Source organism: Ranitomeya imitator, chromosome 5 (genome assembly GCF_032444005.1).
Source record: "Ranitomeya imitator isolate aRanImi1 chromosome 5, aRanImi1.pri, whole genome shotgun sequence".
Lineage (NCBI taxonomy): Eukaryota > Metazoa > Chordata > Amphibia > Anura > Dendrobatidae > Ranitomeya > Ranitomeya imitator.
The window spans coordinates 248,205,208-248,220,911 of record NC_091286.1 but is presented as its reverse complement, the minus strand read 5'-3'; the positions used below and the strand labels follow the sequence as shown (position 1 = coordinate 248,220,911).

Sequence of the window (15,704 nt, the reverse complement as noted above, 5' to 3'; positions counted from 1 at the left end):
GCTTTGCCGCCTTGCTTAGCAGCAGGTTCTTTCCTGCATGGTGGATCCCGGGTTGCGAACGCACCTGTCTCATTTAATAAATATATTCGGTGCGTTCCGCCAACCCTAACACTCTGATTCTGTGATTACTTTTTCATGACATATTGTACTTCATGTTAGTCATAAAAGTTCTTCAATATAACTTGCTTTTATTTATGAAAAAAATGGAAATTTGGCAAAAATTTTGAAAATTTTGCAATTTTCAAACTTTTAATTTTTATACTCTTAAATCAATCAGAGAGAGTTGTCACACAAAATAGTTAATAAATAATATTGCCCTCATGTCAACTTTACATCAGAACAATTTTGGAAATGTAACTTTTTTTGTTAGGACGTTATGAGGGTTAAAAGTTGACCAGCGATTTCTCATTTTCAAACAAAATTTACCAAACTTTTTTTTTAGGGACCACCTCACTTTTGAACTGAGTTTGGGGGCTTAATATGACAGAAAATACTCAAAAGTGACACCATTCTAAAAACTGCACCCCTCAAAGGTGTGCAAAACCACATTTACAAAGTTTATTAACCGTTCAGGTGCTTAATAAGAACTAAAGAAATGTGGATGGAAAAAATTAACATTTTACTTTTTTCACAAATATTTACTTTGGAACCAATTTTTTATTTTCAGAAGCGTATCAGGAAAAAAACGGACTGCAAAATTTGCGATGAGCTCAAGCCACTGCTTTATCTCATGGCAAGACTCAGAAGTTAGGGATCACTGTTTTACTTTTTGAACACAAAATTGGCTGGAATCAATGGTGGCGCCATGTCACGTTTGAAGACCACCTGATGTACCTAAACAGTGGAACACCCCCAATTCTAACTCCAACCCTAACCCCAACACACCCCTAACCCCAACCCTAACCATAATCCTAACCACAACAATAATACCAACACACCCCTAACCCTAAACCCAACCCTAACCATAACGCTAACCACAAACCTAACTCTAACACATCCCTAACCCTAACCATAATCAAATCTATAATCACAACCCTAGCTTTAGCCCAAATCATAACTTTAGCCCAACCCTAACCCTAGCCCCAACTCTAACCCTATCTCAACCCTAACTTTAGCTCAACTCTAACGTTAGCCCAACTCAAACCCTAATGGAAAAATGAAAATAAATAAATTTTTTATTTTATTATTTTTCCCTAACTAAGGGGGTGATAAAGGGGGGTTAGTTGCTATTTTTATTTTGATCACTGTGATAGGGTCTATCACAGTAATCAAATTGAACCAATAGGAAAATTTTCCTATTGTTTCTGCGTGCCGGCCGGCAGATCTCAGCAGGAGCACTGCGCATTCGCCCGCCATTTTCTTCCTGGAAGAAGATGCCGGTGGCCTGTGTGACTTCATGGGGGATGCAGGGACTTCGGAGGTACTATGGGGGGCTAGGGGGGGCTCCATTTCTCTCTCCTCTGATGTGTTATCACATCAGAGGGGAGAGAAAATAAATGGGAAATCATTCCTTTTTTGCAGTTGCCATTATTCCATTAATAATGGCGATCGCAACACTATGGGAGACACTATACACATTATTTCTCAGCAATGTTAAAATGAGGCGCTGAGGCATAAGTACCCTTAACTGCCGCTGTTAAAAGGCGTATCATCGGTCGCTAAGGGGTTAAGGTGTTGCCTATGCGTTAGGTTTTGCCTCCCATTGAATCTAATGGTTTTCAGGTATGCTTGTCAAACCGTTTGGCGAACGGGAGATCCGCTGGTCAATTTTTAACCCTTATAACTTCCTAATAAAAAAAAGTTGGTTTCAAAATTTTGCTCATGCAAAGTAGACATGTAGGAAATGTTACTTATTAACTATTTTCTGTGACAAATCTCTGTGATTTAAGGGCATGAAAATTCAACGTTGGAAAATTGCAACATTTTCATCAAATTTCCATTTTTTTCACAAATAAACGCAAGTCATGTCAATTTTTTACCACTATCATGAAGTACAGTACATCATGAAAAAACAGTCTCGGAATCACCAGGATCTGTTGAAGCATTCCAGAGTTATTACCCCATAAAGTGACAGTGGTCAGAAGTGTAAAAATTGGCCTGGTCATTAATGTGCAAACCATCTTCTGGGGTAAAGGTGTTAAATCTATGGCAAAGGGTCTAAATGCTTAGTGACAACCCTGACAGATGATAATGATTACCATGCCATCATAATATAATGTCTATTCAATGATTTTTGTTATTAATTTGTAACATACAGTATTAACTGAATACAGATTTTCTTTTCACTCATCTTTTATTAATAAAAGAAGGCAAAAGCATCATCATACCCTTAAACAATCCTTTTAATTAGTCTAATTGTGTTTGCTTTTGCTTTTTTACAAGTGAACAGCTTTTTTGCCAATTAGGCTTTGTACCAATATCACTCTATAAACCAAGTATCATCTTTTTTTAAAAATATTAAGGATACATTTGAAAATAATGATAATTAACATATGTTTTTATTATTCCAACTCTAACAATATTTAGAAATGGATATAATGGATAGTAACTTACATATGCAATGAACTCTTGAGAGCATGCTGACACCCTGACAATCATTATTATAACATAGAATGTTAGTGTAACACCTTATGATATACCGTAGTTTCATAGCTTATAAGGTTGAAGGTAGACTAAAATGTTGATATAAAAGAAGGTAATAAATTTAATCCCATCGGGCTTCTGAACTGAGCTAGACTCTAACTGGTATACCTGTTCTATACAGGAAAGAGACCTAAGCCTTAAAAATGTTGTCCCATTTCATAGGGTAAGTGGTAAATTAAAAAAAACGGAGCTTTTTTTTATCCCTCTTGAGTACAGCACTATATCTCCTTGGCTCTGTTCTTTGGCTGCAGCGGTGACATTATGAACACAGAGATGCAGCAAATCATTGGCTCTAAGGATGTAAAGTTGTGTAACAAAGTGTTTGCCCCCTTCCTGATTTCCTGCTCTTTTGCATGTTTGTCACACTTAAATATTTCTGATCACCAAACAAATTTAAATCTGAAACAAATATAACACAGGTGAACACAAAATGCGGTTTTTAAATGAAGGTCTTTATTATTAATGGAAAAAGAAATCCAAACCTCCAGGGTCCTGTTGATGACATGAGCTGCTGCGCTCAGTGATTGGTTTTAGCGGTGCCAACATGACGTCACAGCTGGAGCCAAACAACTTAAGCCAGAAAAGCTATGGAGATGCAGCACTGGACCCGGGCATATGGCCAATAGTTTCTTGAAAAGAGACAACCCCTTTAAGAACTGAAAATGTGCTACAGAGTGAAACTTTGATGTCATGCTTGTTAGTCTTCCAAAGCATAACAGGTTTACCTGGGACTAGCAAACTCAAAGTCAATACTTAGGATATGCTACTAAGATCAAATCAGTGGGGGCCAAATCTCCCCACCTCACCAGGACGGTCAGCTCACTAAACAGACAATCGTGTTTCATTGAGCACAACATCTTGTTTAGGCTGCTTGCCTATTGCATTTTTGATGCGTTTTTTCTGCGTGGAAATGGGCCAAAAACGCTATGGAATCCTTATGCAAGCTAATTTATTGGCAATCCTGAAGTGTTGTGCACATGTTCAGCAAATTTCCTATAAGTATTTGCAGTGCGCTTTTTTCTGCAGCATGTCAATTCTTTTTGCGTTTCCGAAGCGTTTTTCACCCATTGACTTTCATTGAGTCAGTCAAATCCTCAGCAAAAACTCAGGTATTAAAATGTTTGTGGAGTTGCTGTCGATTTGCTGAGTTTTTGTTTGCGTTTTCACGTACTTCCTAGGGCGCGGTGGTTCTTATCAGTGGTAACGCTACCGCCAGTAAGATCAGTATTAATATCAGTCCACAGCTGTCTGCTTAGCCTTTGCTGGTTAGAGTTTATAGGGCGAACCAATGTCAATTTTTTCTGGGGTCCCCCTGTAAACTAGCCAGTAAAAACTAAGCAAACAGCTCTGAGCTGATATTAATAGCCTTTATGGCTACTGGCTCCTTCCCGGAATATTAACATCAGCCTCAGCCATTGGCTTTCCCTCTGCTGGTTATGAAATTTATGTGGGAGCCCATAAAGAATGCAGAAACGTTGTAGAAATTTCAGCAAGCAAATACTCAATGTGTGCACATAGCCATAGTGTTTACAAAACACAATACTATAGATTTTGGCTATGGCGGTGCCTGTTTATGTAAATGAGTGGGACTAAGCTGTAATACCAAGCAAAGCCACCACCAAAAAGGCAGAAGTTAAAATAAAGGTTTGATTATTATGCTGCTTATCCGTAGCATTATCCTTTATAATGCAATTGTGTTCAGGCATATTTACTGTGAATTAGCAAATATGCTCCACTGAGTTGCAAATTTGGTGGAACCAAATGTAAAATATGTCACGCAATCATCCACAAAAAAAGTTCTTATCATTTGTATTCTATATTCATATCCAGGTCTATTAAAATATTTTCATATTAATAGACTTTAGACACAGATGAATAGACATTAGATGCAGAATGTTGTACTTATGTTTAAGATATGCACTGTATATGGGTACATTATATAGTTTGATAATTATGATGGGTGAGATTGTGGAGGTCATAAATAGTTTAGGTCATGATCTACAATTTTCAGACGGAAAAACATTTAATGAATCAAACCCATTATCTTAAATAATCGAAGATTATCAGCATTATGACACACATGAATGAATAATTTATTAACTGTGAACTCAGACCACATTTACTAATTACATTTCATAATCTACTGTGTGTGTGGTATTTGGAGAAAAGGCTTAGTGTGCAAAAGGCCATTTCTATAAAATGAATGCTGCTAATAGGATCACCAGGCAGGCTGGTATAAAGAGGTGTTCTTAGGCCTGAATTTGGTGTAATGTTTTGACTTCGCTAGCCTTTTTTTCTTTCTTTTTCCTTCCTCCTCTTTAATTTTTTTTCTAAAGCATCAATCAGCAGGGGATTGAAATTCTAGAATTTTCTGAATTTCGCAGTTTCATGCAAATTAAAATATTTTGATTTTCAGTTCACAGTTCACAAAAAAAACTTGCGTGGAACCATTTCCTACACTGCTGAAGCATCAGAGAGCAGGCAGATGTCATTTTATGTTGCTGCATGGGCTTCCCATAATGCACTCCAATTATGACAGCTTACAGATTATCATACCTTGCACAGTGGTGGTAAATACCTGGGTCATCACAGATCACCGGTACCCAGTGGAGCACAGTTTGTACAGTAGAGTCATTTTCATATCCAGTGTCACTAAGTAAGTCTCTTTGTTCTCTAAAAAGTTAGCTTTTATGGTCAGTGGTGTATTCTCTCTCTCCTGTAAATTGCAATCTCTTATGATCAGTGGGGTCCTCTCTTTTTCACCTGTAAAGTGTCACCTCTTATGGTCAAAGTAGTCCTCTCTCTCTCTCACCTGTAAATTATAAGCTCTATGGTCAGCGGGGTCCTCGCCTTCTAGCCCTTAAAGTATAAGCGCTTATGGTCAGCGAGGTTTTCTCCATCTCTCATTTTTTTACCATATAATGTACTGAAAACAGAAAAAAAATTCCAAGTGTGCCTAAATTTGATAACGAAACTAATACTTTTTAGGTTTTGTTTTTACGGCATTCATTGTGCAGTAAAAATATCCAGAAAGATGACTCTTTGGGTCAGTATGATTACCGCAACAACAAACTTGTCAGGCTTTTTTCTATTTTAATAATGAAAAAAAATCTTAAATTTATGAAATAATGTGTTGTTTGCAATGCCTTTTTTCTGAGACCCATAACTTTTTTATCTTTCCATTCATGAAGCTTGATTTTTGCACGCAGAGCTGACTTTTTTTTTTATTGATTTCACTTTGAGGTACATATAATGTTTTGATCTGTTTTTATTGCATTTTTGAGGGGGAGGGCAGTGACTGGAAATTCTGGATAACTGATTTTTTTGTTTTTGGCTTTAACAGTATTGTTTCAATAATTTTAAAAAATTTTGTAAACTTTTCGTAATTGAAGAATAAAGTCCCATACATGCAATATATTTTATAAAACTTATGCTTTGCTATAACAAATTTCAAGTGACGTATCTGAAGACATTTGATAACAGAAGATAAGTAGTGAGGGCTAGTGGGCTTCAAAATGAAGCTACTAAATGGGGGTAAGAGCAGGACAATTGCCCTTCAAAAAAAATTAAATTTGAAAATTACTTAAAGGGGTTCTGTCACCATATTTAGCAATGAGATCATATATAGGTGTCTGACCCTGGTATACAAGCTTAGTGCTGTGGGGAGACGCTTTCCACAGCACTAAGCTTCTATACCAGGGTCGGACACGAGGTAGATGGTGACAGAGGAATAGTCGTGGATGACGAATATGTGGTGAGACCTACCCAAGCACATGGGTTTAGTTCATATATATATGATCTCATGCATCTCAGCGTTCCTAACAATACTCCACCTACATTAACCCTTGAAGGTGCCACAAATGAACCCATTAGAGAACACTCATGAAATGTGAAATGAGTAATATATGTATCACATAGATTTATGGATGGGTAACTTTGTATGGCATCTTGATACGCTGAATATATGTGCTGCTACTCTGCACTGACAGGGCTCCAATCCCGTGTATGACATTTATTTCTATGAATATCTAAGTGGAACGGCAGCTTGCGGTGTCTTGGAAACTGTATAGGACACACAGCATATGCATTTTGTTGTTTATAAGCCATCTAAAGTACATGATCAAGGGCAAAAAACTGCATTTTTGTGGTCGGGCAGACACAACTACAGAGAGTGACCTAATCATAGGGATGTAATTTGTGTCCATATACCCTTGCTTTTTGAGTTGTACATACAATTTGTTGGCCCATATTTGGTGAGCCTATAGAAACAATTGTGGATTGGAAGCGATTTCAACACTGGCAGTGTTGTTTGGTTTATTTGTTATTTGTCTCGTCTTGTTTTGTTTCCCCATTCTGTGAAGGTAATAGGGCACGAACCACACGAGGGTTCCTATTTTGTTTGTATATATTTTGGTCTAAATAAGTGTGCCATTTATTGGCTTTTAATATACCTAATAAAGGTTATTTTTTATCCAGTTGCTAAATACGGTATTAATTCTATTAGATAAGCACACCACGCTTAGAATATTCTGTCACCATAGCAATCATTGGAAAAATAGGAAGTAAATGAATAGCATACAAATTTTAACAGTGCCCTCACAGAGACTAAGGATAGGTACTTCCAGTCCAGCTAAAAATTTCACCTACAGAGCATGGGGCACGGTACACCTAAATTAGCAGCTTACAAATTTCACCCACTGACCATGGGACAGAGTACCCCATAAGAAGCAGCTTACACATTTCACCCATAAACCATGAGGCAGACTAACCCCCTCAGAAGTATCTTAAAATTTTCACCCAAAGAGCATGAGTTAGAGTAGCCCCACAGCTCCAAAATGTCTGCTCCAGTAGTGTATGTTCCAAATGCCACTGATGAAAAGCTTCTAATATGAACTTGGACAAAGCTGGCAGTCCGAAGCAAGGATTGCTACCAGCAGTCCAGTTAAAAAATTGCACACACATAACATGTTTTCAAATTTTCCCCACAGATGTTGATAACAAATTTCACACCCAGACAGTGGCCCACAGTATCTCTACAGGTATAGTTGCAGAGCACACACAGTGGCTTTTGTTAAACTACTCCCACAGAAATGGGTTCAAGAATACATGCAGCACCTTTTGCCACAGTACTTTGTCAGACATGGTTGCCTAAGAGTAGAACAAAATTTTGACACACACATGACTCCCACCAGCTCAAGTGAAGATTCTAAAACGATTTGGGTATGCACAGAGATGGGTGCAGAGTACACATAGAGAGTGTTTTTGAAAAACTGCACACACAAAACATAATTCTGTCCATCACTACAGCTGCATCCTGACCCTAAGCTAAGCAGAGTAGAAATCTAAAATAAGAATATTGAACTAGGAGGAACAGGTCAAAGTGGAGGAAGAGGTAGATGTGGCGGTATAGGTGGAAGAGTTGGAGGAGAAAAAGCCAACACAGTTTTTTTTGCATTTTTTATTTGAGGAGGAGGCCCCCAAATGCAACAAATGGCAAATAGAATTGGGGTGCAACTGTTACAGTTCGCTAGTCATCCAAAAGGTATGGACAAGTTGTGTGGGATCCAAGACTGGTTCACCTAAAGGAATGTTGAGTTAGCGACAATAGATGAGGTTAGGCGGATGTGCCTGTCTTTGATGACGCCTCCCCCCACCATGCTAAACACTTTTTCTGACAGTTCAGGGGCAGGCCAGCACCTACAAAGCATAAAGGGCAAGTTCAGGCCATGTGTCCAATTTGGAAACCCAGAAGTTAATGGGACAGACGCAATTGTTAGTATGCGGAGACGCATGTATCAGATGGTGGTGCTGGACGTTTTGGCATGCTCATAAAGTTTTGCCATATTTTATCCATCCTAAACCTGCATTCTAAGGTGCTGGGGGTGTACCAGGTGCCTTGGCGACTTCCTCCTCTGTTTTGTTGTTCCACTGACCCCCGCTGTCAGGTGGGAAAGTAATTAGCAGGTTTTCTACCAGTGTGTGCCTGACCATGCTCCTATCCCACCCTGCCTCTGTCCATTGGTGGGGCTGATTCAAACTGGCCTAAAAATGCTATAAAGTTCCAGGAAAATTTTGCACAACTGCTTGTTGTGCAAAACTTTTGCGATTTTTCAAAGTTTTTACATAGCTTTCTGGCATAAAATATTTGATGAATCGGCATCTATAACTTTTATTTGAAAAAGTCATACCCCTTAATACATCAGCAAGTTGCATAGTGGCATGCTCTACTATGTGTACCTCGCCACAAACCCTACTCCAGCTCCTGCTAGAGTATGATTTGTAGTGTTGTAAATGGCGCCGCTCGTTAAGAATTTGACCTCACTTTTAAGCAAATAAATTCGAATTCTCAAAGCTTTTTTGGCAAAAAAATTTGGTGAAAAAGCCTGCTCCCCTCAAGAGTTATGATCTGGCTAATAAGGGGGATACTAATTGGAGAAGCCCTCTCTCAATCTACTTTTTCTTGTGAGCCTTTATTGACAAGCAGCATTGTTTTGTTGGGACCCAAATTGAAGAAACAATCTCAGTGTAGTTAACATAATTATTATTTTAGTTATGGTGCTTACCTTAATATTATGAAGCAAATGATGTGGGCTAAGTATAGCACTGTATAAAATACTAGAGTGCAAATAAACAAATTCTGTAAGACAACCTGAGGAAGTAAATTATTTGTATTAAAAACACATGCAGAATATTGGACAGCATTTTCATTTGATCATATATTAACTAATCAGAGTCCATATTTCAATTGTACAGCTTAGTAAAAAAATAAGTTAATCTAACTTTCTGATTGGTTGATATTATTAAAAAACATACTCTGTCATAGAACTTTTGCTATGAGATTCTCAGTTTTAGACAAGAAGGATATAAACTATGCAATTGCTATTTTTTCATTTTAGGAATGTACTGTATATAAAAAGATTTGGATTCCTAAACTCTTTGTGCATTAGGGTGGAACTGTGGAGTTGGACTGTGGGTACGGTCTTTGACTCTGCCATGGTCCCTCTGCTGCCTCTAGTGTCTATCTTTTTCCTCATGTAAATTTCACGCTGTCCTAGCACTTGTGCAAATTGTTCTGGAGGCAGGCTTCAGGAAAATGATGCTGATGGCGTAGATTCAGATCTCAGCTTAATGACGAGACAAGATATTATTCTGTGCTTTTTTTGCCCAGGAGAGAAGATATATCAGGACAGGGACCCAATTATGAAGGATGCCTTGACGTAGCAATTGGGCTCACATACATTGGCCAATCTATGCACGAAGTACCTTTCTTTTTTCACAGCAATTTTTGCAGATACTGTAAATATTTCATGTGTACATTATATAGCGCTTTTTTCCTATTTCCTATGGCAGCAATGCAGTTTCAATGTTCTAGAGTAATCCTTTTTGTATATTATGGTGCAACCTTACTATTTGTTGCTTATATGTTTTTTTTATTGGCAAATTCACACTAGTTTAGATGTGCTGGTCCTTTTTTTCTATTGAATCATAGCCTTTTGGACATGTGCACTCCCACTCCTATTAGTATTAGTATTGGTTGGGAGCTCTGTGTTCTTGATATTATTCATGAGGCTTATTACAAAGTACTTATGGTTTCTGAGGTGCATAGATCAGGGCCGTATTTAGAGTTTCTGCTGCCCTAGGCACTCTTAGTGCTGCCTCCCCCATTGGTGAGTATGACACTATCGGCAGTGACTTTGGCAAGAATCGCTGTTGTGAAAGTCGCCTTTTGCAGCAGATCGGGCAGTTTTTCTGCATCTGCCACGTAACGGATCACTTACGGCAACATTGTGTTTGGTTTCATTCATTCCCTATGGGATTTGCGGTACTTGCTGTGATTTGGGAAATGCGGTCCCATACCTACCAACTTTTGAAGAAGGGAAAAAGGTGTAAGGGTTGCGGCGCACGTAGTGCACGTAATTTTAGGCCACGCCTCTGACCACACCCATTTCACAACTAATCACACCCATATCCAAGTCCCAACCACACCCATTTAGCACTGCTGATCACACTGTTTCATATACAATAATTAAAACCAAAAAAATATGGCCACACAGTGCTCCATACTGTATAATGGCTACGCAGTGCTCCACATACTGTATAATGGCCACACATGATGCTCCATACTGTTATAATGGCCGCACATGATGCTCAATACTGTATAATGGCCACACATGATGCTCCATACTGTATAATGACCTCACATGATGCTCCATACTGTATAATGACCACACATGATGCTCCATACTGTATAATGACCGCACATGATGCTCCATACTGTATAATGACCGCACATGATGCTCCATACTGTATAATGACCGCACATGATGCTCCATACTGTATAATGGCCACACATGATGCTCCATACTGTATAATGACCTCACATGATGCTCAATACTGTATAATGACCGCACATGATGCTCCATACTGTATAATGACCGCACATGATGCTCCATACTGTATAATGGCCGCACATGATGCTCCATACTGTATAATGGCCACACATGATGCTCCATACTGTATAATGACCTCACATGATGCTCAATACTGTATCATGGCCATACATGATGCTCAATACTGTATAATGGCCATACATGATGCTCCATACTGTATAATGGCCATACATGATGCTCCATACTGTATAATGACCGCACATGATGCTCCATACTGTATAATGACCGCACATGATGCTCCATACTGTATAATGACCGCACATGATGCTCAATACTGTATAATGACCGCACATGATGCTCCATACTGTATAATGACCGCACATGATGCTCCATACTGTAAAATGACCTCACATGATGCTCAATACTGTAATGACCGCACATGATGCTCCATACTGTATAATGACCGCACATGATGCTCAATACTGTATAATGACCTCACATGATGCTCAATACTGTATAATGACCACACATGATGCTCCATACTGTATAATGGCCATGGCTCATATCCCCCCCTCCTCCTGTATGCATGGCTCATAATTCCCCCCCCTGTATGCATGGCTGATGGCTCACAATTCCCCCCCCTGTATGCATGGCTGATGGCTCATAATCCCCCCCCTGTATGCATGGCTGATGGCTCATAATCCCCCCCCTGTATGCATGGCTGATGGCTCATAATCCCCCCCCCTGTATGCATGGATGATGGCTCATAATTCCCCCCCTCCCTCCCTATGCATGGCTGATGGCTCATAATTCCCCCCCTCCCTCCCTATGCATGGCTGATGGCTCATAATTCCCCCCCCCATGCATGGCTGATGGCTCATAATTCCCCCGCCTCCCTCCCTATGCATGGCTGATGGCTCATAATCCCCCCCCTCCCTCCCTATGCATGGCTGATGGCTCATAATTCCCCCCTGTTATGAAAGGCAATTCAGTATCACAATGGACATGGAGGTCAGAGCACATACAGTGATCTGACAATAACCCAAAATAATAGAACGAGCTCTGAGACGTGGGAACTCTGCAGACCAAAATTCCTGATCCTCTCCAAACACAACTAGAGGCAGCCGTGGATTGCGCCTAACGCTACCTATGCAACTCGGCACAGCCTGAGAAACTAACTAGCCTGAAGATAGAAAAAATAAGCCTACCTTGCCTCAGAGAAATACCCCAAAGGAAAAGGCAGCCCCCCACATATAATGACTGTGAGTAAGATGAAAAGACAAACGTAGGGATGAAATAGATTCAGCAAAGTGAGGCCCGATATTCTAGACAGAACGAGGATAGGAAAGATAACTTTGCGGTCTACACAAAACCCTAAAGAAAACCACGCAAAGGGGCAAAAAGACCCTCCGTACCGAACTAACGGCACGGAGGTACACCCTTTGCGTCCCAGAGCTTCCAGCAAAACAAATAGACAAGCTGGACAGAAAAAATAGCAACAAATAGCAAAGAAGCACTTAGCTATGCAGAGCAGCAGGCCACAGGAATGATCCAGAGAAACACAAGTCCAACACTGGAACATTGACAGGAAGCATGAATCAAAGCATTAGGTGGGGTTAAGTAGAGAAGCACCTAACGACCTCACCAGATCACCTGAGGGAGGAAACTCAGAAGCAGCAGTACCAGTTTCCTCCACAAACGGAAGCTCCCAGAGAGAATCAGCCGAAGTACCACTTGTGACCACAGGAGGGAGCTCTGCCACAGAATTCACAACACCCCCCCTCTCTCCCTATGCATGGCTGATGGCTCATAATTCCCCCCCTCCCTCCCTATGCATGGCTGATGGCTCATAATTCCCCCCCTCCCTATCCCTCCCTCTGCATGGCTCATCTCTCCACCCCCTCCCCCGCTCCGTCTCCCGGGCCATCTTGCATGGCGCGGGTGGCTTACAATCCTCCCTCTGCCCCCCGTCCCTCATACTCACCTGTCAGCTGCCTGTCCCACACGCCGCGCCGACATCCCTCCGGCTCCGGCTCTGTCCCGCCGCAGCGCCTTCTTCCTGAGTGAGCGGTCATGTGGTACCGCTAATTAAGGTCATGAATATGCGCATATTCATGACCTTAATTAGCGGTACCACATGACCGCTCACTCAGGACGCGCTACAGACGCTGAGACCAGGCATCGCTGGAGCAGGTGAGTATCGTCTTCAAGGAGGGTGGGTGGGACTCAGAGGCGGGGGGACTCGGAGACTTGGAGGTGGGGGGACTCGGAGGTGGGGGGGACTCGGAGGTGGGGGGGCGGGGCCGTCGGTCGCATTTTTGACCCGGGACTTATTAAAAAAAAAAACACCTAGCTCAGGTGCCACCCCCCCCGCAATGTCGCCGCCCTAGGCACGTGCCCTCGCGTGCCTAGTGGCAAATACGGCCCTGGCATAGATCCTCTCTGCTGTCTGGACCGTTAGGAGTCATTACTCAGTAGTATTGGAGAAAAGACATCTTGATCAGGCACACTGTACTAGAGATCTGAGACCTTTCCTAGTGCATTTCGGAAACTAGATAATCTTGTATTAGGGATGACAATCAGTAAGTAAACATTTAAGAATTATAGCTGAGAAACACATGTAACATAAAAGAAAAGGAATATGAAAGCCAAAACTTAAAAATGAACTTTTTCTAAAGGGCTAGATTGTAACTGAAAATTGCACCATAAATAAGCACAAAAGCTGAACATCTATGCTTTGATAACCTTAAAATGTTAATAAAAATGAACATGAACAAAAAAAAAAAAAAAAAAAGAATAGCACAGTGTGGAGGCTTTCATCATGAAATAAAAAAACATAAAGAGGGTCAAGAACTTTTGCAAATAACTTTTAGATAAATGTAGTCGAAAAAACATAATATGAACCACAGTTTAAGAAAATAATATGACAAAATACAGACACTAGAGAGAAAACGTACGTTTCTAACAATTATTAAACCTAAATTATAACATTTATGAGTGCTCTGAAAACAACAATCAAATCAGCAGAGTCATCATAAATATTCATCAGCATATAGTTTACATGCTTTATGCAGAGTCAACTTCATAATCACAGTCCAAATTCTCAGTGCTAGTAGCTGTGCATTCTACATTAACGTACATAATTCTGCACATTGTTGTTACATATACCTTGCATTTATTTTACCTTTGTCTCCGATAATTTGATCTTGAGTGCCATCAAGACATACTACATTGTAAGGGATAGCTTTGGAAGCAGGTGCAGAAAGTCGTGAAGATGTTAGTTGATGCAACACAGAATAATATGTATGTTGGCAGCTTAGTAGGATTGAAGTCAGCAAAGACTTAGACCATCTGGAAGGATAATCTGTAAAGGAATGGCCTGTGAATTTTACAAGTTACTCCCGTGTGGAGAAATATTATCTGCAAAGAGTAGAATGAGAATGAATGATTACTTAGATTTCAGCATTTATTTCAGATAATCATTATTATACTGCATCCCAATATTGAGCATAATTATAGCTACGACTAGCAAGGGCTACATTATTTAAATCTGACACCAAAAGCATGCAATATTATCATTTTCTGTTGGCTGGTTTCTGCATTGAGTCTAACCTAAGTGCATTCCTTGGATCTAAAGACACCTGTTACACTGGGGCACTGGTGGAAAGGGAGATAACATTTACCAAACTAAAGTACCATCGGGCTGTTTTTACACTAAAATTGTAATTTAGATTAGGCATAGAGTAGTGTTCAAAATAATAGCAGTGCGTTCAAAAACATGAGTTAATCACAAATTCCTTATGTAAGTTTTTATTCCCATACATTAGGAACATTGCACACTGTTTTCTAATTCAAAACATGAAGAGAAAAAAACATAGCAGTGTCAGCGTTTGTCTTTAAAAACTCACAAAATGTACTATCTTTATGACAATCTAGCATTCTTTTGAATCACTAACCCAATATTTAGTTGTATACACACAATTTTTTAGAACTGCTTCAGATCTATGTTGCATAGAGTCAACCAACTTCTGGCACCTGTCAATTGTTATTCTAGCCAACGATGATTTGACTACATCCCACAATTTTTTGCCATTCATTGGCTTTGTCTCAGAAACATCATTTTTAATGACACCCCACAAGTGTTCTATCAAATCTAAGTACGGGTATTGGGCTGGCCACTCAATAACCTCAATTTTGATTGTTTACTGGTGTGTTTAGGGTTGTTCTCTTGTTGAAACATCCATTTAAAGGGCATACCCTCTTCAAAGTAAGGCAAAATGACCTCTTCAAGTATTTTAATATATGCTAACTGGTCCATGATCCCTGGCATGTGGTAAATAGGTCCGGCACTATAGTAAGGGAAACATGCCCATATCATGATGCTTGTACCACCATGATTCACTGTCTTCAGAGTGTACTGTGGCTTGAATGCAAATGCAGAGTTTGGGGGTCGTCTGACGGACTGTCAATGACGCTTGTGCCCAATAAGAACAATTTTATTTTCATCATCCATTATCTTTAGGTCTGTTAAGTTGATGTGTTCTTTGGCAAATTGTATCCGCTTCAGTACGTCTTGTTTTTTTAACAGTGGGACTTTGTGGGGACTTCTCGTTAAGAGACTAGCTTCACACACAATAGTCATAGTACAAACATGTAAATTGAGACTGTCCT

General features: G+C 39.9%; 1 protein-coding gene across 2 annotated transcripts in view; it reads right to left on the bottom strand.

Moving 5' to 3' along the window:
- TMEM244 (transmembrane protein 244) overlaps positions 1-14,334 on the bottom strand; it is a 72,084-nt gene extending 57,750 nt beyond the window's left edge. For both annotated transcript variants that reach the window (XM_069767964.1, XM_069767965.1), the window contains exons 1-2: positions 14,218-14,334; positions 9,207-9,292 (exon numbers count right to left, since the gene is read on the bottom strand). In XM_069767964.1, the coding sequence (XP_069624065.1) occupies positions 9,207-9,292; positions 14,218-14,250 (119 nt within the window). In that variant the 5' untranslated portion in view covers positions 14,251-14,334. The remainder of the gene's footprint in view (positions 1-9,206; positions 9,293-14,217) is intronic.
- Positions 14,335-15,704: the final 1,370 nt, after the last annotated feature.